The sequence below is a fragment of the Nestor notabilis genome, unplaced genomic scaffold, assembly GCF_000696875.1.
Source record: "Nestor notabilis isolate BGI_N333 unplaced genomic scaffold, ASM69687v1 scaffold13532, whole genome shotgun sequence".
Classification (NCBI taxonomy): domain Eukaryota; kingdom Metazoa; phylum Chordata; class Aves; order Psittaciformes; family Psittacidae; genus Nestor; species Nestor notabilis.
This window is the reverse complement of record NW_009918006.1, coordinates 76814-98275: the sequence shown is the minus strand read 5'-3', so window position 1 is coordinate 98275 and position 21462 is coordinate 76814. Positions and strand designations below refer to the sequence as shown.

Below are 21462 nucleotides of genomic sequence, written 5' to 3'. Positions count from 1 at the left end.
TGAAGTAAGATATCTCCATCAGTTTCAAATCATTTTTAAAAAAAAAAACAAGATAAAACTCTGGACATTTGTTTAAAATCTTTTTTTTTCACTAGAGTGTCTTGATAAGTCAATATTTTTTCACTGGAAAGGTTTTTTATAAAAAAAAAATCCCAGTTGGTTCCTCTAGTGCCTTTTCATTCTTCAGTTCAAGCAAAACCAAACATACAGCTGATGTAGCATAGCACTATTGTTTTATTTCCAAACTTTCAAATAATAAAGGAAAATTTGTAAAAGGCAGTAGGAGATATTTCATATATTATCCTTTTATTTTAGTCAGTACAGAGTCTTCCACATATAAAGAGCTGTGTCATTGGTCTTTTCTTAATAAAATGCTGTAAACCTTACAGAAACTGTAATTGTAACAGATTTTTCTAGACCATAAGAGAGAGACGTTATAGATTTTATTTTTACTCAAGGAATATAAGGTTTTGTTTGAGTTGTATTCTTTAAGCATCTCCCCCACAATGACTTTTATTGTATATTCTTGTTCTGTTTGCAAGATAAATCATGTTCCCTTGACAGAACCAAATACCAACTGCAGCACACTGCTGTGTTCAGTTAAACATGTCTTTCCTGCAGCAGGTCACCGAGTTTTCCTGTCTATAGTTAGATGATAAGTATTCAAATGCTTAATGCAAATACATAAGTGTACTTCAGCCCTTCTTTACAAAACGCATTCTGTATGGAAAAGGATTTGCTGCGTTTGCAGCAATTAGCATTAATTGCAAAAATCGACTTGTTTGCCTGGAAAATGAGTGTACTAGAGAAGGCACAGATCTAAAATTATGTATCAAAAAAAAATATGGTCCTTTATATCAGCAGACCAATTCATCAATCCAGTTTTATATTCATATGCAGCAAGGGTTCTGTCCATGTTGCAGGCTACAGGTGATCACTGGCCATTCCTGCAACCAGTAATGGAGAAATATGTAAGTCAGGATGCCAACTTTGGAAAGTCTTTATTTTACATTTATTGACGTATTTTCATTCTGTCTAATCAAAATGCTTTTAGGCCTCTTTGGTTTCTGAAGAACAATAGCACAATGTAGCACTACTATCACTTTCATGCATTCAGGAAAATTAAATGTAGCTTCTTTGGGTGTTGCAATGTTAAATTCCTTCTTGTCTTAAAGGGATTAATGGTCTTAACAAAGGATTATTAATAGAGATTAATGGTTTCATGGGACACACTGTTTCACACTAGTTCAAAATTGCAGCATATTGGGAGGTATGTGTTATATGGGTGTTCTGCTGCTCAGCCTCTGCCTGCACAGTGTGTTGGGAGGGAGAAGTCAGCCCTCTGTGGTACACCGGACAGTGGATCTCTGTTGTGGTTTAGCCTCAGCTGTCAGCTAAGTACCACACAGCTGCTCGTTCACCCCCCAGCTGTGATGGGGAGGAGAATCAGAAAAAGGTAAAACCCTTGGGTTGAGATAAGAACAGTTTAATAATGGAAATAATAAATATAATTTATTATTAATAATAAATAATATATAAATAAATAATGGAAAAGAGAGAAAACATAAGATGCACAATACAATTGCTCACAACTCGTTGACTGATACCCAGCCTGACCTGATCAGCGATCAGTCCCATCTGAGTAACTCCCCCTAGTTTATATGCCAACCATGATGTGCTGTGATATGGAATACCCTTTTGGCTGTTTTGGGTCAGGTGTCCTGTCTCTTCTCCTTCTCTTTCTTGTGCCCCTCCTCACTGGCAGAGCATGAGGGACTGAAAAGTCCTTGATCAGGGTAAGGGCTACTGAGCAACAACTAGAACATTCGGTGTGTTATCAGCATTGTTCCCAGACTACAGCCAAAACACAGCACTGCACCAGCTACCAGGGAGAAAATTAACTCTATCCCAGCCAAAGCCAGGACAATCTTGTAGATGTGCTGTTTTCCAAAACAGTAAGCTGGTTCAATGGTAATGTGAAAGTTAATGTGCTGCACTGTGTGAGAGAGAAGGCAAATAGGACTTTAGCGGATTGGAGATAGTTTGTCAGCCTTGAGAGGAGAAGGTTAATTTAACATCTCCCAGTTAGCAAAAAGAGTCATTAAGGCTGAGTGAACCTTAAAAGCTTTGGATTTCTCAGGCCCTGGGTGATCATTCAAATCGTTTTAGCATTTCTCTCAATTGCTTGAACTACCACCATCCTCACAGTACCTTTTCAGTGGAGTTCTTCCAGCTGCCTGGTGTAGCTGGGAAAACCTGGCACACATGCCAGTAAATCCCTGGAATAACATGTTAAGAGAAACAGACCAAAATGATCAGCTCACCTTCCACAAATCCCCTCTGGGTTCAGCCCTGCTGTTGCTCCTGATTCTTCACAACTACACATCCCTGATCTTGCCATGTGTGTTGAGGATTACGAGCTGTAGTGGAGGGAGGCAAAGGTGGATTCCTACCTCATGGGTCAAATGATAACTCTTAACATTTTCTCTGCTCCCCATCCTAAACCTCTTCTTTCAGCGAAGAACTTCATCTGTTCAAAAGCAGACCAAGCATTTGAATACTGAAACCTCTGAAGAAAACTTGGTCTTTTGATTAAATCAAGTTCATTATAAAAAAACATGAGTTTTATGAAAAATACACTTGTGAATAGAATAAATCACTGTAAAAGTAAACTATTTTAGCTCCCAGGAGTTCTTACGTAGTTGTAGCTTTGTTGCTCCATTTCTTGAGTTTTCATTATATGTGAGGTACTGTGCTTGCCCTGGTTTCTTGTCATGGGAGGTGGAGAGGGGCTGTATACAGCACTGTCTCAGCCTCCCAAGAAGGACATAGACCAAGGAGCACTGTGACTCACAGTGGCTTTCTGAGAAACTCAAGAGCTTTTAACAGTTATGCTAGCTATAATATGGCTCTGCAGAAATGTCCAAATTAAAATATTAGGAGTTTTGCTTGAAATCTTTCAGTTCTCAGCATACAGGGGTGGAAGGGTGTTCAGTAGCTGAATTGCCGCCAAAAATCAACCAGTTTGCTAAAAGAGCAGTATTTTTTAATTAATTACTTTTCAGTGAGGTCTGGGGCAAGGCAGGTCTGTGATTGTGGGTTAGTTTTTTAGGGTTTGGACATAAAACTTCTTGTCATTTCCTGGAAAGCCAAACCTGCTGGACTTCACTTGTTTCTGGTGGATTTGCAAGTGGCAGATACCTCATTTGCTCTGGCACCAGGCTATGCCATGCTTCTTCTCAGGAAAGGCTTGGTGTGCCATTACAGATCTCTGTTTACAGTGTTCCAAGTTGACACGTATTGGGAAATCTATAAAACAAAACCAAAAACCATCTCTAAGGCTAAACAGTTGAGAAAGTGATTGCTGTCACTGTCCTTTATGGTACTTTGAAATAACCACTTTGCAATGATGGCTGTTGGACCACTTTTTATGTTACTCGTTTCTTGCAGGGTTTTTTGTTGCTGAAGTTGGCTTGTTTATGTTCCTTAAGACACCCCTCTCTTCACAGAGCCCTTTCATATCCTTACTTAAATCCTGCATCTTTTCTGACAGCAGCTGAGGGCCACTGTTGATGTATGGTCTCACACAAACAAAAGCCTTTCGTGCCATGTCTGGACTATGAGTCATTTCATAGGTGCAGAAAACTTCCACATTTTAATCTCTCCTGTGCCTGTTGGCATTTCAGCTGTATTTCTTCTTTAACCTGGAAAGGTCTTCCAGCAAAGTGGAAGGCTTCTCGTGACTGTTTTTAACAAATAGATGGCTTTATGAACTGATGGCTTTATGAGCTTGTTCCTTGTCTTAACCCAGGTACTGGGAGTTATTACTTCAAACCTCTCAGTTTGAAGCTGTGATATTCATAGTCTCACTATATAAAAAAAGTTTGAATAAGCTGAAGTTGTTAGATTCTTTCAACAGACAAAACCTGATTTTCAACATTATTTTGTTGTGCCAGACTTGATAATATTGCCTTGCTTCTGTGAACAGAGAGAGATGGGGCAGGATTTTCTGCACAGTATTTATAGACATCTTGGAGGAAAAAGGATTTTGCAGTCTATGTGCATACTCAAGCCATGCTTCCCCCGGTAAGACAGACCAGTTCCTCAATACGGTGAACAATTTGCATTTACACATTCAGTGCCTCCTTCAACTCCAAGGCAGTGCAGTGGGTTCAGCCCACCACAAAATGAAACCTTACATTATCTTCACATATACACCAACACATGTCAATGTGTCTGTTGACATACCAGTAGTCTACTGGAAATCTGCTAATCACATTTGGTGCACTGTGCTGGATTTGAAATGGCAGCACTTTATTATGCATAACCAGACAGTATACTTCCCTTTCAGTCCCAGAATGAAAAGTCCAGAATTTCTGCAGCTGGTCTGCAAAAGTCTACACCAGTTTTAAGATGGTTTTATCAAAATAGAAATAAGATTTGGGATTGTTCAAGTTGTTACTAAGCCATTTTTATGGCCCTGTGTTCTGGTAGAAGGGAAGAAACTGTAAGAAGACCCATTACTTCCTTTAACTTAAAAGCTCTATTGCAGGAGAGTTAGAAAGATTTCCACAAGTGAGTAGAGAATGTTTCAGAGCTATTCGTATTGTCCAAGAGACAATCTTAAGAGATGTGTGACAATCTTCAATAACCTCAGATCCAGACTATCCAAGAGATAAGATGAAAAGGTATGTGGCCATGATGTTTCCCCATCAGTCAAACAGGTCATGAGGACACAGAATGTAGGTCTTGGAGCTTTGATCTGTTTCTTGGCTGCAGCAATGCAAAACCTTGCTTGCTTCTATTTATTTACTCATTCGTTTGCTGGGGATTTTTAATTGAATGAAGGGATACCATTATGCTCAAATGCCACTTCAAATATCAGCAAGCACTTAACACATCATGTGAACCAACTGTAGAAAAATGATGCTTCAGCAGAAGCAATTTGTATCATTCTTTATGAAGAGATATATTTCCTGGGAGAATGGAATTACAGCAATTACAACTTGAACTTGCCATCAATATTTAAAAATCATCAAAATCGTTTGAAATTAACACCAGCTGTACACAAACTGAAAAATTAAACTTTTTCTTAAAGATACTGATTGAGGTGAGACTTTGAAAAGACCAGCCTTTGAGTCCATTTAGAACTGTGCTGAGTACACAGCAATAGAGCTGCGCACAGCAAGGCAATCAGTAGAGCAGGAGGGCTCTTGACATCTCACCTCCTGCCATTAGGAGGAGGGATCAGCCTAATGACAAATGATGCATTGATTCCGTCTGGATGACTAATGCCCAGGATGACAAGCCCCTGCTTAGTTTGCCTTTTATAAATATTTTTATAATAAAGGCATTCCAGGTTCTTTCACTAAATATAGTCCTCCAACAACAGTAAGTTAATTTTTGTTCCCTCTGCATTTCCTACAGACTATAACAAGGGGCTAGTCACTGAATGCTATGTATTTCTACAGTGCAGTACTGAAAGTTGGGAAGCCTGGCTTTAAAAAAACCAAACCAACCAAACAACAACAGACATAACCCATCTTCCAGCTTGTGGCTCCTACTGAATTGTGGAATAAGCACAAGGCAAGAGTCACTGACTTGCAGAGAAATCAGCTACTGAAACCGTCACCAACATTTTGCCTTTTAGAGAGAGAGCATGTCCTAGCTCTGAACTTCTACCCTTTTACTTATTCTCTAATTTTAAGAAGAAAAATGTTTTTTACCACTATTGAAAGATGTCAGATAAATCCCAGTTTTGTCCAGAGCTCTGTGTGAGTGCCAAGGGGCTCACTGCAGGGAGAGGGGGAAGCTCTGAGATGTGGTCTTTGTCCATGAGTCAGAACAAAAGGGCAAGGTGGGTTGCTCTCAAAGTGCCACCTGCTTCTGGCTGCTCAAGTAAACCCCGTGTGACCAATCAGGACATGAAAGATTTGCTCTTCAGCTTATGTAGATCCACTAATTTAATTTATCAGTCTTGTAGCCTTCCTTTCTAACATGTCCATCACAGGATCACAAGGGTGCTTCACGAGTCCCTGATGCTTAAGTCCTTATTCACCCACATTGCACCTGCCAATGTATTCCAGTTCAAATACAGGAGGGTATGCTAGAGCCACTTTCACTATTATATGTGTATATTTATACGTATTTTTTTTTAAAGGCTATATATCCAGTATATGAAAGAAACATACATGAAGAAATATGTTCAGTGAACACCCAAAATGGGTGACTATGCAGTAGCCTACAATAGTAATTGGTAACAGGACAGCTACTGTACAAAACATACATATAGACATAACAACATCTGAATAAGTAGATATGTTTACCCTTTCTAGATTTTCATTTTGTTTTACTAATGCACATGCTTGTTTCTTTCAACTGGCAAAATGCTAGTTTTCAGTGGTAATACATGTATTCTCATTTATTGAACTCTGATTTTTTTCCAGCTCTGTATTTCCTTTTTCTTTTTGCGTTGAGGGGAAAATCACAATTGATGAGACTCTACAAATGTATCCATGGGATAATTATATGTAGTTCTGTCAGGAAGTCTGCTTGAATCTAATAAGCGATATTTAGGTGCCAGGCTTGGGTTTATCCCAGGAAAAGAGAAAGAAACTGTTTATGATAACCAGAAAAGATGTGACTGTATTCTAGAATATATTTCTGTAGCTGCTTTAAAATAAACTGCACAATCTATTAGAAATCTTGAAAAATCTTGTGCTGCATTCCCCGGACAATGAAAATTTATGACTGTGAAAGCTTTGTGAGTGTTTAATAATAGTTTTTTATAGTCTTGACTAAGCAATGGTGATGATATATTGCAAGATTAATACATAAATCATTAGGAAACTAGTCATTTTAATACAGCAAGTCTGTGTTTTGCTTAATTCACTGATTCATCCTAAGGCATATATTGAAATTTTGTGTGGCCTTTCATTAAAAACCCCAGCATGTGACCCACGTTTTGCATCACTTGTCTTTTAGTGGAGCACATAGCAATTGGGTTGTTCTGCAGTTTGATCTTGGTGCGCTCTGCCCTCCAGGCAAATTAACACACTGGAAATTGGGGAGCATGGTGATGGGTGAGAGGAGGATGACATGAGCAAGACAAGTGTGGTGTGAAAGAGGTCCACATCAGGAAAACTTCACTGCTAGCACCGGCCAGGTTAGATATAGCTGTGTGTCAGTCAACTATGGTCATGCGTCCTCTGAGCCTTGTGTTGAAGCAGGGTATGGTGGGGAAGGGAAAGGGTGCTCTCCCTGCACCCTTATTTCGGTCAGTCTGTATCCACTTCCTCCACGTGTGTGCATAATGCAAAAGCAACTGCTAATGAAAGAGAATGAGCTGAGAGGAGCTCCAGAGCCTGTGCACTGGAGGTGTGGAGGAAGCGGTGTGTGCCAAGCAGCAATTTTGTTTCCCCTGTTACTCAGTGGGTACCCTGATCTCGCATAATGCTCTTCGCTAAACACAGTATCACTGGATGTAAGTGGGGACCTCTACAGCACGCAGCCAAGCTAAAGCCAGCCAGAAAAGAAACCAGAGTAAGACCGGCTGCCAAGGGAAGTGCTAAACATGGGTCCAGTTTTCAAACTTGGATAGCAGCTGAGTCCATATTTAAACACCTAATTAGCCACTGCAGGCTCCAGTTTCAGATTTGGCTTCTCATTATGTTTTACAAATACATTGCCCCAGCATGCTAGGGAGACTGCTGCTGGAGACAGCACCAGGGAGATCAGTGGTAAAATCAGCTTCTGGTGAAAAAGAAAAAAAATAAATCAGCAAAGCACAAAGCACTCACTCCAGAACTGAATATTTACTTATTTTGTTTTGGCAAAAATCCAAAACAATCCCTTTCTCTTCTCCCTAATTTTTGTAATGGCAATTCAAACAATTCAGTCAATGTTGCAAAGAATCTTAAGCCAAAAATAAGGATTTCTGCTAAAAATTATTTCAACAGGAAATGCAGAACCTGACTTATCCTGATCCTTTCTTTATTCATAAGTGTAGGATCAATAAAACATTTTCAGAAGAAGGAGAAGGTCTTGTATATTGCTGCTCTCTTGGCTGGATTTCAAAGCAGCTAATGAATTTCTGTTTGCCTTAACTGCTCCTGTAGTTTCCACTTAGTGAGTTGTGCATTATCTCATTTTATCAGCACCACCACAGCAAAATGCTATGGAAGGGCGCTCCCCAGGAGAGACTGTTTTCCATGCTAGAAATGGTGGTCCATAGAGAGCCCCACTGAAATGAGTGGGTGAGCATGGACTTCTCCAAACTACCGATGCCAGGCAAACCATTCCTTCCCACTGGACTTCTTCCCACCAAGTCTTTGCTCCACTTCTCCTAGCTGCTGACCATGCACAGGCTTGCCATACCACACCACGTGCTGCCTGATATAGCTCAATCCTGTTGGACAGCATTTATTAGGATGGATCCCTGGGCAGTCAAACGCCAGTACCTCCTAGCTGTCTGACTGGACAGCGTGTGTGTGTATGTACCAGCGGGAGCTGGGAGCTAGCAGTCTTTTGCCTGGATGGCCATCTAGTTAGGAGGCAGTTTCTCTGCTTGAGAGTCTGCCTGCCTTGCTGTGAAGCATAGATGTTCTGTGTACTCAAGGGTCGAAGCATCACAGGCACTATGTATGCACTGGTACGCCAGCACAGTTGTGTGTTGTGTAAGTTGTAAGTTATGTTCTGCTCTGTGCTCTCGTGTGCACATTCATTTCAGAAAGCTTTTAGAGCCTTCAGAACATGAAAGCAATGTGGAAATGCGTAATGTCAATATTATTTTATTTAGTATACAATTATACTTTTTCATTCAGTGCAGAAAATGTACATACAGAACATAAAGTGCCAAGAAAGGCTAGATTTAGATGAACGGGCTTTAAAGCTAGATAATTCCATGTGTAAAAGGAATACATTTTATGATTTTAAACTGAAAGAGGATAGGCTTAGATGAGATATTAGAAAAAAAATCTTTTCTGTGAGGGTGGTGAGACACTGGCACAGGTTGCCCAGAGAAGCTGTGGCTGCCCCATCCCTGGCAGTGTTCAAGGCCAGGTAGGACAGGAGGGAGCTTTGAGCAACCTGCTCTAGTGGAAGGTGTCTCTGCCCATGGCAGGGAGGTTGGATCTTTAAGGTCCCTTCCAACCAAAACCATTCTGTGATTCTACATGTATATGCATGAGAGATGCAATCCTGGTAAAGGTGCAGGAGTCTACGTGCTCCTATTTCATGCATAAATTCAAGACTGGATGTAATGAAATCAAGTAACCACTGTTGATTTTTTTTTCCCCCCCAAATATGGCATTTGAACAACATGACTCTAACAAAAAGGGGTGTCGCAAACAAAACAGTAACAGTTGTTCAGCAAAAATCCTTGTCAGTTTTGTGTTGCAGGTTATTCCTCTGTCTTATATAGTCCATTGATTTCAGATTCCTGGAAAGCAAAAAGCACACACAGAGAAAATGGGAAGATAGCAGGTGATCATTGCAGGGGTTCTGCCAAAAGTGCCTGTTCTGTGTATCCAATTTTATATCCTTTATATCTATAGTATCTTATTGAAGTCTGATTCCCCACTGCTTTGCAAATCATTTGCATCTCTGCACTGTGATATAAAAGGCTTCCTCATTGATTGGATAGCTTTTTATATCTTCTCGGCACTCGTGTTTCTCTGACATAGATATCTATGCAAAGTACAAGGCTTTTGAGGATCCAGCCCTTGCAGTTCATGCTTCATTGCCACAAGGTAAGTCAAAACAGCACTCACACAGAATGTGGGAATGGGAAATCATGGGGAGCGTTCACCATCCTCCTGCCTGGCACCTGAAGGTTACTGAAGGCCAGACTAGACCCAGGCAGAACAAGTCAGAGTAGTCAGTCCCCAGCTCTGCTTCCCTGCGAGCTGCTTGCCAGGCAAGATCACTCTAATTCAATTCAGGAAGCTTGTCCTGTGCCCCAGCTTCCGTGTTTCACTGGTGAGGGAATGGTGGCACTGATGGAGAAGTGCCAGGGTTGGCTGCCAGCTGGCTGCCGGAGGCGGCTTCAGATGAGTGCTTCTTCCCATGGGTGGCGTGAGCTCTGCCCCACACTGCTGTGCAAGGGAAGCTTGTAGCGGCTGAGGATCTGGTCCTTCAAGTTAAAAGGGTTGAAATATGCATGAAGCATAAGGTGACATTTTGAGTGTCTCAGATCAGAGCACGGACGTTACTGAATTTAAAATGTAACTGCAATTTCCTGACTAATGCCAAACCATTTTTATATTCATGCAGTGATTGTTCTTTATTCTTAAAATAGCCCATTTTACCCCGAGGCATAGGTGATATCTTTATGATGATGGAACTACGTTATTCAGCATTATTACAGCTCAGGCTGTTGGTTGGTGCAAGGGCTGTTCACGGTCAGATGTCCTTTTTTATTCTCTCTCAATTCATATAATGCTTATGTAGCCTGTTTGTTATTTGTTTGCTTGAACAAGAATACAGCAAGTGAAAAAAAGAAGACCAAAAAAGAGATGCACTGGAGATTCAGTGGTGGTGTCTTTTTTTTTCCTGTACCTGAGCTGTACGATTTACCATTATGTCTCCAAGTTTCTGAGCCCATTCAGCCAACATGAACAGTTAAATTGCTTCAGTAGCCCTATACCTCTGCAAAGAGACGGCTTGTTTGCTATCATCCAGGGCTTTCTGTGGTGAAGCGTACAGGGTATTATAAATAAAGTATTCAATGAGGATGAGATAACAAAAAGAGCTCTGAGACATACTTGCTATTCATTCAAAATAAAAACCTTGCACTTAGCAGCTACCACCGAAGTTGAAGACAAGCTTTTCAGCAGAGTAGGTGCGTTCCCAGCCGAGGCATTTGCTGCACTAAGGGCGGAGGTGTAGAGGCTGGAGCTGCGGCTGTCACAGAGGCAGGACAACAACTAGGGGGAATGAGAGAGCTGGGGAAGAGAGAGCTGCTCCTGCGTGGGTGCCCCTCTATCTTTCTCCACAAGCAATAGCTGCTGACCCAGGGACCCCAACCCCTGGCTCCACATCATCATCAGCAGCAAGCAATGCTGCTTCCCCAGGAGCTGGCAGAGTCAAAGGGGATGGGGACCAGAGCTCTTTTGCTGTCCCCCAGAACCTGTTGCTTTAGGCTCCCCTCTGCTTTGCTTATGAGCTATCTGTAGTGCCAGGAATTACCTTTAGTTCTGGTAAGCACAAAAAAGGTTAGATGAGAGGATATAGTAATTCCAAGAGTGAATTGTCCCGGCATAGGAATTCGTGGAAGTGATGCTGATGCCCCAGCCGGGAGGTTTTGCTAATTTGCCTGGAACTAGCCTGCTTATTTTTTAAAAAAAATACTGCTGCCTGCATGCAGTGAAACCCAACTAATCAGCAGCTCCTTGGAAGTCTGACTTGAAAGAAAGGCAGATTCAGCATCTAGATGGGAGAGGCGCACAGGAGTCTCAACAGGTTATGTTTTCTGTAATTCCCAGTATTTGTGAGCCTTCGTTGCATCTTCTTTTTGGCAGAGACCCAGCCAGCTGCCTTTGCTCTAAAGGCTATACATGACATAACTCTGGTTACACTTACAGCCACTCTCCTTCCCCCATGGTTTTATCTATCTCTTTAGCTGTGTGTAATCTGGTGTGTCACTGGGGTAGGTACAATGAGTACCTTACTCATCTGTACTGTGCCCAACACAGGAGCCTTCATCAGAAACTAGTAAGTCCTGCTGCAGTACAAATAATAAATAACCAAGAGTAGTGTGATCAGACACAGATTTACTGGGTGGGAACAGGGTATGTATGTGTGGGAAGAGAGCTATGAGGAAGGGGAGAGTAGTTTGAGGGCCTCTAGGTGATGATGTCCTGGAGACTGGTGCCTCAGCATTTCTAGCTTAAATAGTTTGACATAGAGATTCTGGCAGGTACTGTGTAATTTTATTTTAATTTTTCTCCCTGCCATAAATAAGACTTGGTGTGTGACAGAATAATCATCAGAACTCCAGCAAACAACACACCTGCCAGTGATAAGCTGCTGCTTCTGAGGACTCGATGTATAGCTGTTTGTTTGCTGGATATTGCAAAATGCAAGACATTTGGTGTTTGTGCAATTCTTTTTTCCTTCCGATTATTTTTATGTTCACCTCCCTCTCTCTTTCTCTCCTGTAACAGATGTTCGTATTCACCCCATGGAGCCTATGCCCAAAGCAAACTTGCCCTTGTGTTATTTACCTATCAACTACAGCATCTTCTGACTGCAAATGGAAGCCATGTGACTGCTAACGTAGTAGACCCTGGAGTCGTGAATACTGAGCTCTATAAGCATGTCTTTTGGGTTGTAAAAGTGGCTAAATGGATGACAGCCTGGCTGTTCTTCAAGGTATGCAGTTTTTAAAATCATTTTGTTGCCATGCCCCTGCACTGTGGGAGCTGTAGTCAGCGGAAGGAGTTTCAGAGTTTATAATAATGTATGGAATTTATTGTGTTTGTCTGTCCTGATGAGAAGGACAAAACTGACAAAGACAGGCCTTCCCCAGAACAAACACTCTCACAGTAAGGGAAGGGAATGCATTCTGTACCCATGCTGCGCTGATTATCTCCACTCTGATCTATTGGTGTGCCTTCATGTGTGCATGGGGGGCGGAACATCATCCTAACGCAGAGCCAGACTATGCAGCATGTTCCTTTGAAACGTCTTGTATGTCCTCCTAATGAGAAGCAGACATGATCTGGTGTGCTATACTTGTACACAGCACGTTATAGAGAAGAGGGCAAAGGGAAGAAGGAAGCTGTACAAAAATTGTGGTGGGAAGTGGCCATACTCCAGGCTGTGTGGGTCCAGACACTCACGCTGTCACACTGGCACATACTTGTAATGGTACCTGATTTTCTGTTATCTGTTCCTGCTCTGCGCTAGGAAACTTAGAGCTGCTTGATCAAACTGATCCAGAAGTGGGGCAGACCCAATTACAGTTAACTTCAGTAACGTTTTGTAGTGGTGTAAGTAGATTGATCTGAAATAATTTTAGCTGTGTAGGTACAATCTCCTCATGCGGACAAGCCTTAGGAGGACTTGTGCTGAAAAAATGTGCTTTCAGAAAGTAGTTTTGGATTAAGTGAATTGAAACTGATTCCATTAGGGAAAATTAAATGTCCTAATTAAAATGAAGTATTTTAGATCAAGGGGCATGTCCCACAAAGCAAATTAATTTTAAACTTTGATATGGAAATATCACTAGCTTTAATTTTAGAAATTAAACTGGAGGCTGGAAGAGTGGCTGTAAAATAAGATGCAAACAAATAAACCCATATTAAAAAAAAAAATAGTATCTTCTGAGTACACTCTGAATATTGCAATAAAATTGTAATAGGAATTCTCATAATATATAATGCATTCTTAAAGAAGCAGATGCAGCTTTGCCAGACTGTATATATTAAACTTGTTTTGCCTCTTGTGATTGCCATTTTAAATATCACTCTCGGGCGGTGGTGTTTTTTCATTGGACTTACTTCACCTTGCTAACATAACAGTTTCATGCAGATGTTTACGTTGTGCTCAGCTTTTCCTCTGGAGCCACAAAATTCTGACAAAATTTCCATGTCTGAAAGTGAGAATTGAGTCTCTTGTTGTTTACAGCCCTCAGATTAATTTGTGTGCCCAGGGAGACATTTTTGTATTATACTGACCAGGTTTAGACACTGAACGGGATGTCACTGAATGCACATAAAATGACTAGATTTATAACAAGAGGGAGTTTCACACAGCTGTAATAGTAATGCCTCTGACAGTTCCTGATCACTTCCTATTCTTCGGATGAGATACTGCTCTAAAGGAATTCTGCCTTGCAACAGGCGATGGACTAACCTGTCAGTATTGACAGGCATGGAAGTGTACTTCCAAAGTTCATGGAAGTGTGTACTGCTGAAAAGCAAATGCATCAATTGCTTTTTAAGTAAGAATAACTTCAGGTTTGGATGACTGAATGCTTCAGTTATTGAGGTTGAGATTTTCATGTTTTTATATGACACTCAATGTGTTTTTCCTATGAACCAAAGGAGAGGGAAGCTCCTACTATCACTCTTCCCTTCCTTCCTTAGATTTTCTGAATTACTGCTCTGACTTCTACTTTTTGCTTATTGCTTACGATGTTTATGTATTGAGGATTGACTTTGCCTTCTTTTCTCACATTCAGGATCACTTCATCACATAGGTATGTCATGCTCAGCTCCAGCAAAACGACATCACAAGGCTATGCTTAGCTCCATGGCAAGCTCACATGAAAAGCCTGCCTGGCAATTTTAATAGTGCTGTACCAAAGGCTGTAGTATCCAGTGTTCAAACCTGGGGGGTCTTGTGCTGGTCTTGTGCACTTGGGTAAATTTCTCTGGAGAAAAGTAAAGAAGCAAGTACAAGAAAATTCAGTTTTCTGATAGTATTAGCTGATAGTTGGTCGTAGGGCTTTCTTCTACCCTGGAATTTCATTCCCAAGTGCACATATATAAATCTTTCTTCTAGGATTATGGCAGTAATGCAGTGAAAATTAGGTGATAGCTCTCTAATCATATTAGCTCAACTAACTTTTATCACCCTGAAGTATTTTGGAGCAGTTTCTAAATGTGTGCAGGAAATTGCTTCACCCACTGCAACCTGGCATTTGCGAGAGCCAACACAACCCAGATAGCTCTGGTGAGAAAATACATTTTGGATTTATCACATCACGTTCCCTCAGGAGAGAGTCAACATGTTGTTTGATTTAATTCCAAACTACTGTGGCAGAGCCTTCTCTACCTCTAAATGCATTTCTGCCAACACTGGTCCCAGTTGCATTCAAGTCAAATACCTCCCAGGTATTGCAGCCTGGCCCCCCACTCTCACTGTGCTATTCATATTTGAGGCAGCTTAGTTGGCAGACAAGGCTGTTGGCTCAACATCTGCATCAGAGCCACCTCAAGATATTTAGGTACAAATAAACCTACAGGTTTGTAAATAGGCCATGATACAAGGTATTAACAGCTGAGTTTCTCAGAACTGTGAAACATTGTCTTCTGGTCTTCATACATTGCTCACTGAAATCTCTACCAAATCAGTTGCAGTGAGAGGCACCACTGTAGAAATAAGATAGGCCAAGCTCAAAGATCCACTGACAGTTATAAAATTTGTGAGATTAATGCCTGCCCTTTAGAAGCAATAGTTTCATTTTTCTCTGCTCGATTCTTTCTCAGGAAAGTTATTATCTGCTCTTGTACTTGTTCTTTAAATTTCCATTTTGCAAATGTTTTCTCTGCATTTTTAATAAACACACAAAAGAGAAAAAAATTATTTCTACCCCTGTGACTTCTCAGTAAATAAAAGCTGACAAGCAGTCCCAGTCTTCTGCAGAATGCAGTGAAAGTCCCTTAAGAATTTTTGACGTAAAGAGATACTATTTTTGAAGATATAAAGTCAAAACTAGTAAACTATAACTAATTAATAAGATAATAATAGCCTAAAAAGACATTCGTTGGTCATCAAATTGCAATTTACCCAACCATGAAACACACCAGATTTAGTAATGGGTACTGCCCAAGCTAGAAGCCAGGAAGGTACTATTTCCCTCTCAAGTATTTCTAGTTCTGCTAGAGGTAGTGAATATTCATCCTCAGCCAGATGGCCTCTGCTTGTGATACAATTAAAGTGCCTTAGAGGAAAAAACAAAATGTTGACTCTCATTAATGTCCAATGGCAGAGACTGTTCTGCTTCCTATGACTTCATTATGCCAGCAAAGTAGAGATGTTTCCTGCACAGCAGTGTTGTAAACTTGCCCAAATCCTTCTTTATGACCAGCTTGGTGAACAGGTTGTTATCAGATATAGAGTATTTGGTCCTTTTGGCCACGTCAGACCGGTATTTAGGAAGGCATTGTGGAAGGAAGACTGTGCATCAGATCTTGTCTCAGCTGTCATTTTCAAAGACATAGTGCCACATAAGTGATTATTGACTGACAAAGTGAAAATGAGTAGAATTAGTGACCCTGCCAGCCTATAAAAGCAAAGGGAAGGGCTTCAGGAACACAGGCTAGAAATCAGCCAATATAAACCAGTTAATTTCTTTCATCTGTCAAAATAGGCTTAACTTTAGTGTAATTTTCCAATAACATTTTTAAAGAATTGCTTCCAGTTTATAAGTGCTGCTAGAAAACAAGATCTAAAACCTCTGGATTCATCATTCATGCCAGAGGACATAGTCATGCAGGCCTTATTGCAGTGTTTCTTATTCAAACTGTCCCTTTGGCACTGTGAATGTAGAAAATTCATTTCATCCTTCCCCCACCCTGAGGTGTCAGGAGACAAACACATCACCACACAGTAACGCCAGCTGTGGAGAATGAGAATAATTAAATTCTACAGCTGAAAGCAGCAATTCATCAGCATCAACATCTTCTGTCCATGTGACTGTGTGGTCCTCATGTAAAGCTATTCTGGAATTTTCTCACAAAATGAAAACTTCTTGCAGAAATGTCTCGTTTGTGGTTAATTTTTACAAAAGGCTTTTCTGATCAAAAGTAGGATTCTGGTCAAAATCAGACAGAACGAAACAGCCTTACTTATTCTATTCTATAACTAGAGTTACTACTCTAGTCTTTAAACAGGTCTCATTTTTGTACACATTGGGACAGGGGTTTACGCTTTAGAGCCATGAGCCTTCTTTTATTCTATGAAATAAAGATTTAACTTTTCTTACAGCTGTAGAATGGTTCTAGGGAGAAGGATGGAGGGACTCACCTGAGAAGTCTAATGAGCAACCCACCTTTGAGCTCGCAGATACTGGTGATATTTATTGCATGTGAATCCCTGGACTTGGGTAGACATCCAGGTCCTCCTGCCTGTTACGGGGCCTGCGGATACAGTTTGGCTGCTTTATTTGTCCTAACTGCTGAGCAAGAGGGCTTTGGAGCACAGAGTCTTTTGTGTCAGTCCTAGTTAGGATCAGACTCCTCTAAAGCAGGCTGACTCTCAGCGCACACCTAAATAGCATTGGACCCTGATCTCCACTGAACCCATTGTTCCCCTGTGTCTCAAGGTAGCGTTATTTTTTTGCATGTTTTCTCAGGTCTAAGTAGTCAAAACATTTATTCTGAGGCACATTGAGAATTGTTGGAGAATGTTTAGATGGCAAGAAAATGAAGGATTTGTGTTGCATACATTGGTGTGTGGCACAGAAAAGGGTAAGGATGCTGTATGGGACAGCACAAAATGGGTGGGAATGCAATGTGTTGGAGTACATCAGAGGGGTGTAAAGGCTGTTGAAGTTCTTGTTTGTAACTCATTTGGAGCAGTTACTGGCATGATCTATCCCCAAACCACACCCAGGCTTCCTCTTGGAGAGTGCTAGTTGGAACAGGCCGAAACACAGCCATGGAGCAAGAAAATAACAAAGCAGTGTGTATGGTCAGAGATCCATCTTGTGCCTTGTCCTGCAGATTTAGTTGTTTAGTTAAAATAGGAAAAGCATCCCCTTTTTTATTTTTCCCTGACAGTGTAAAACAGGAAGTCTATCTTTCATCTTTCAAAAGAGTTCACAGGACAGGAAAACTATCTAATGCTGCCTGCAGGATTGATCCTTTTTAGCCTGTAAAATGGTCTAACGAAACACAGGTTAAACCTACACTGTGCACTATGTAGAAACCTGTGCTTGTCCTATGTGAAGTTGTTTTGGATTGAAGCTTTCAGACTTGTAAGTGTCTGACAAGTTGCGATATCATTTTGCTGGCATGCCAGAAGCTTACTGAAAACAGATAAATACCTTTGTGGTAGAGGACTGCGTGGTAGAGGATTGTTAATTTAACTTGACAGCTCAGGCAGATTGTTTCATTCTGTCTGAAAGGAATTCAATTTATATCCAAAAGAGTAAAAAAATAGTCTCTGTATTGCTGTAATGTGGAGACAGTAAGTAAACAGTTAAGAAATTGTGAAAATACAAGAGCCTAACCAGTGTTGGCACATCAGCACTTATGATCTTGTAATCTGTAACTATTTTCATATTCGGAACCCAGAGGGTTAGTTAGGAAAGACATTTTCCATCAATCAATTTATTACTTGCTAACATTTCTCAGCAATACTTTCCTATGTATTTGATTAATACCTTTATATGGTAATCTATTCCCAGTCAGACATGTTCAAAGTGGAGGAAACACAAGGGGAAGATATTTTGCTGTGGACCAAAAATACACGCCAGGGACTCAGTTCTGATTCCTGTCAGTTTAGAAGAAGATAACACAATGCCTCTAATGTAAAGGTCTCAATAAAGAGGTTGAAGGGTTGGGAATTAGATAAAATCCTGAAATTTCAACTAGACATTAGTCTTTAACTTTCAATCCACAATCTATATAGTTAGAGGTTATAGCATCACACTACTGTAATTCTCCCTCATGCACCTGGGAATTTCTACCTGCATCATCACATAATTAAAATACCTTTTTTTTAAGTCAGGTAGCAGAATGCTGTTGGAAACTCGAACCCACTGGCAGCAGGATACATATCAGCCACTAATTTTTCTCATCAGCATGTCTCTCAGATACCTTTTTGAAAGAGAGAAAGAACAAAAGAGAAAGGAGTCCACCCCAGCCCCATAGAAATGACCTGTTCAGCAAGGGTAGGAGCAGGAGTTACAGGCAGTTTCTGTCTTTCATGTGAAAAAGTCATAACACTGAGTTAAGGAGAAGGACCACCATCTTCCCTTGGAAAATTCTGCTACCAAGCTTACGGGTGAGCACCATTTTGGAATTAGATCACTAAAATAAGGAGATGCAGAGAAGGAGGTTGTGGGAGTGCATATTAATACATGTATGTGTATATATATGTGCACACACATCACATGGAGAGTTTGCCATCAGGTGTGGTGTGCATTATATATCAATTAATAGTTCTCTGGAGATGACCTACCTAAATTCCTTATTGTCTTGTAACTTGTAATGCATCTGTAGCAACACAATGCTGATAAAATTTATATTGCAGAGCCCCATCACCTAAAGCTGCTAAATTTTAAGAGGTTTCAGAGGCTTACAGGCATTCCTTTCCCCCTCTCTGAATGGACAATGCTGAATTTACCCGTAATCCAAGGAGACTGAAAAACCTTTCAATGTGAGGTAAGGAAACTCTTCCATGAACAGCATAGACACAGTTTTTAATGGTGATCCTGAGCTCTGAAAGATTGACAGAAAATTCCAAGCTCTGCCAAGAAGCTGAAAACATCCCCTTTTCTAGTGATCTAAGGCATCTATGCCTGGAAGCCGCCTCTAACAGGTCTCCTAGTTCATAAATGTCTGCAATATGAATGCCCGCATCAGAGATGTTCATCCAGTGATCCCCTCACGGTCACTGCTAGTACAGGATCTGTCTTATCCTAAGACAAATATCTGCAGTTGGCCAGATGAATCAACTCCTTCAAGTCTTCAAATGCTAGTTTATTGCCATGAATGATGAAGGGGTCCTTTGGTGACTAGCTCAGCTGTAGACGTCTGTGCTGTATAAAGTTACTTAAGATTAATTCCAACCCAACGTACAGGATGTTTTAAAAACCAGTGATACTAGTAAAGAACTAAAGATACCGTGGTTTTTGATGTGCACAGGAGAGAGTAGGAACCGGAAAGTTGTGTTCACATATCTGGGGTACAAGTAATCTGTTATCAAGCTGGTTTTTCAAATGGCAGCTCTAGGTATCAGACCACTTCTTGTATAAGTGGGAAGTGTGTTCATGAGCAGCCACAGGTGAGGAAATACCAGTTATTTATGAAATGTATTTCTCATATATGTTTATAATCCACTGTGTGCCTCCACTATTTATCACATCGATATTGCCATGTATTTGCATGGGTAGTTATGACTATGTATGTATTTATGATAGTGTGATGATGTAACAAGAACCACAGAAAGCAAGCACCACCTGCTATCTGAGGAAGAACTGGAAACAATAAATACATTTTTTACAATAACAGGATCTTCCAGCACCCAATTTGTGAGTTTTGAAAAGTTTCAATTCAGAAGTCACTTGGATAACTCTGGCTTTAGTAATGACTGTAACAATTAGGATTGCCAACCCCAAACAATTTGTGTTTGCATTTTAGAGAGGGTATGAGAGCTGCAAGACATAGTTCACACGGTTTGTTTTGGGTTTATTATCTTCTCGGCTAAATACATGGGATTTAGAGGATTTTAGTAGCTACATATGAGAAGAGAGTTTGGTGCAGTGGCTCTAGCTCCCATTTTTCTAGAAGGAACTTGATCCTGTATGTGACACAAACACAAGTCATTAATGCAATCTGTCCAGCGTTAGTGGTTTCTATATGTTAATACATATTTAAACATTCTCTTTAAATTGGGTCTGCGAGTCTCTTCGGGGCAAATGACTACTTTTGGATGTTGCCATCTCAGTGCTGGAAAGGGGAAGTAACCACAAGAGTCATGTTACCGCAGACAGGCGCTCTGCGGGGAATACAGTACAGATGCAGAAGAGGATTTGGATGAAACCTGAGAAATGTGCAATAAAACAAGAATGAACATGGACAGCTTATCAGGCATGGGATTTATACTGGTGTTTGGCCTCGCCACACTGGCCTACTTTTATGTCACTGGAGTAGGAAGGACAGGCTACTGCTGGTCCTAGGCTCAGCCATGGCCTGAAAAGATGAGTTGCTCCCAATGTCTCTTAATTGCTCATCAAAGTCTGGGAGCTAGCCACCCCCAACTTACAAGCTTAAGTTACCATCTTATTAATTGTTTATCCAATGCAGTATATATGTTACTTTTTGAATGAACAGCAGGGGCCAGAGTTGGTGCTTTGTGCTGACAGCCCGGTGTTCCCATGACTTTATTGCGAGTGGTGTTCTGCAGTGGCTCCCCAGCTGCCTTGCATCCCTGCAGCAGGCAGCAGTATGCTGATGCTGAATGTGTCTCAGGAAGAGTGGTACTGATTGACTTATTCAATATTTTTCCTGGCAAGCTCTTGCGATGCAAAATGCAGTCTTCCTTAGCGTCTGCCACTTGTCACATACTATCCTATGATGATTAAAAAAGTAGAAAGAGAAAATCTGTCCTATTGTTTCTAGAGCCCAGAGTGTTGAAAATAAAATTACATGCTATGGGTATATTTTGACAGGTTGTTCTGTTCTAAAAATGACGTAGAAAAGGCAATATGAGGCAGCATGCTTGGGTTTTTTTCTGTCAGGGCTGTACATTGTCCAGGTGCAAAGGCTATTTTTATAACTGCCCAAGCTGTGAATACAGATTGGTCATTTCTCAGGGAGGAGTTCAGTTACCACCATTTTCATACATCATGACTAGTAATGACAACTTAGGTCCACATTTTCCTTTGCATATAAATTTATTACTTCCACTATCATGAAACTTCTGGTACTTCATCAGTGGCTTTGCACAAGTGTAACTAATCAGAACCTGCTAAAGGAGGGAACAAGACCCAAACCTAAAAGCATT

The 21462-nt window shown here is 40.8% G+C and overlaps 1 protein-coding gene across 1 annotated transcript in view; it reads left to right on the top strand.

The window, feature by feature from the left end:
• Nucleotides 1-21462, top strand: part of DHRSX (dehydrogenase/reductase (SDR family) X-linked) — a gene marked incomplete at its 5' end in the record, with an annotated part of 114726 nt that overhangs the window by 73037 nt on the left and 20227 nt on the right. The window contains one exon of the mRNA XM_010009509.1: nt 12165-12372. Within this exon, the coding sequence (XP_010007811.1) occupies nt 12165-12372 (208 nt within the window). The remainder of the gene's footprint in view (nt 1-12164; nt 12373-21462) is intronic.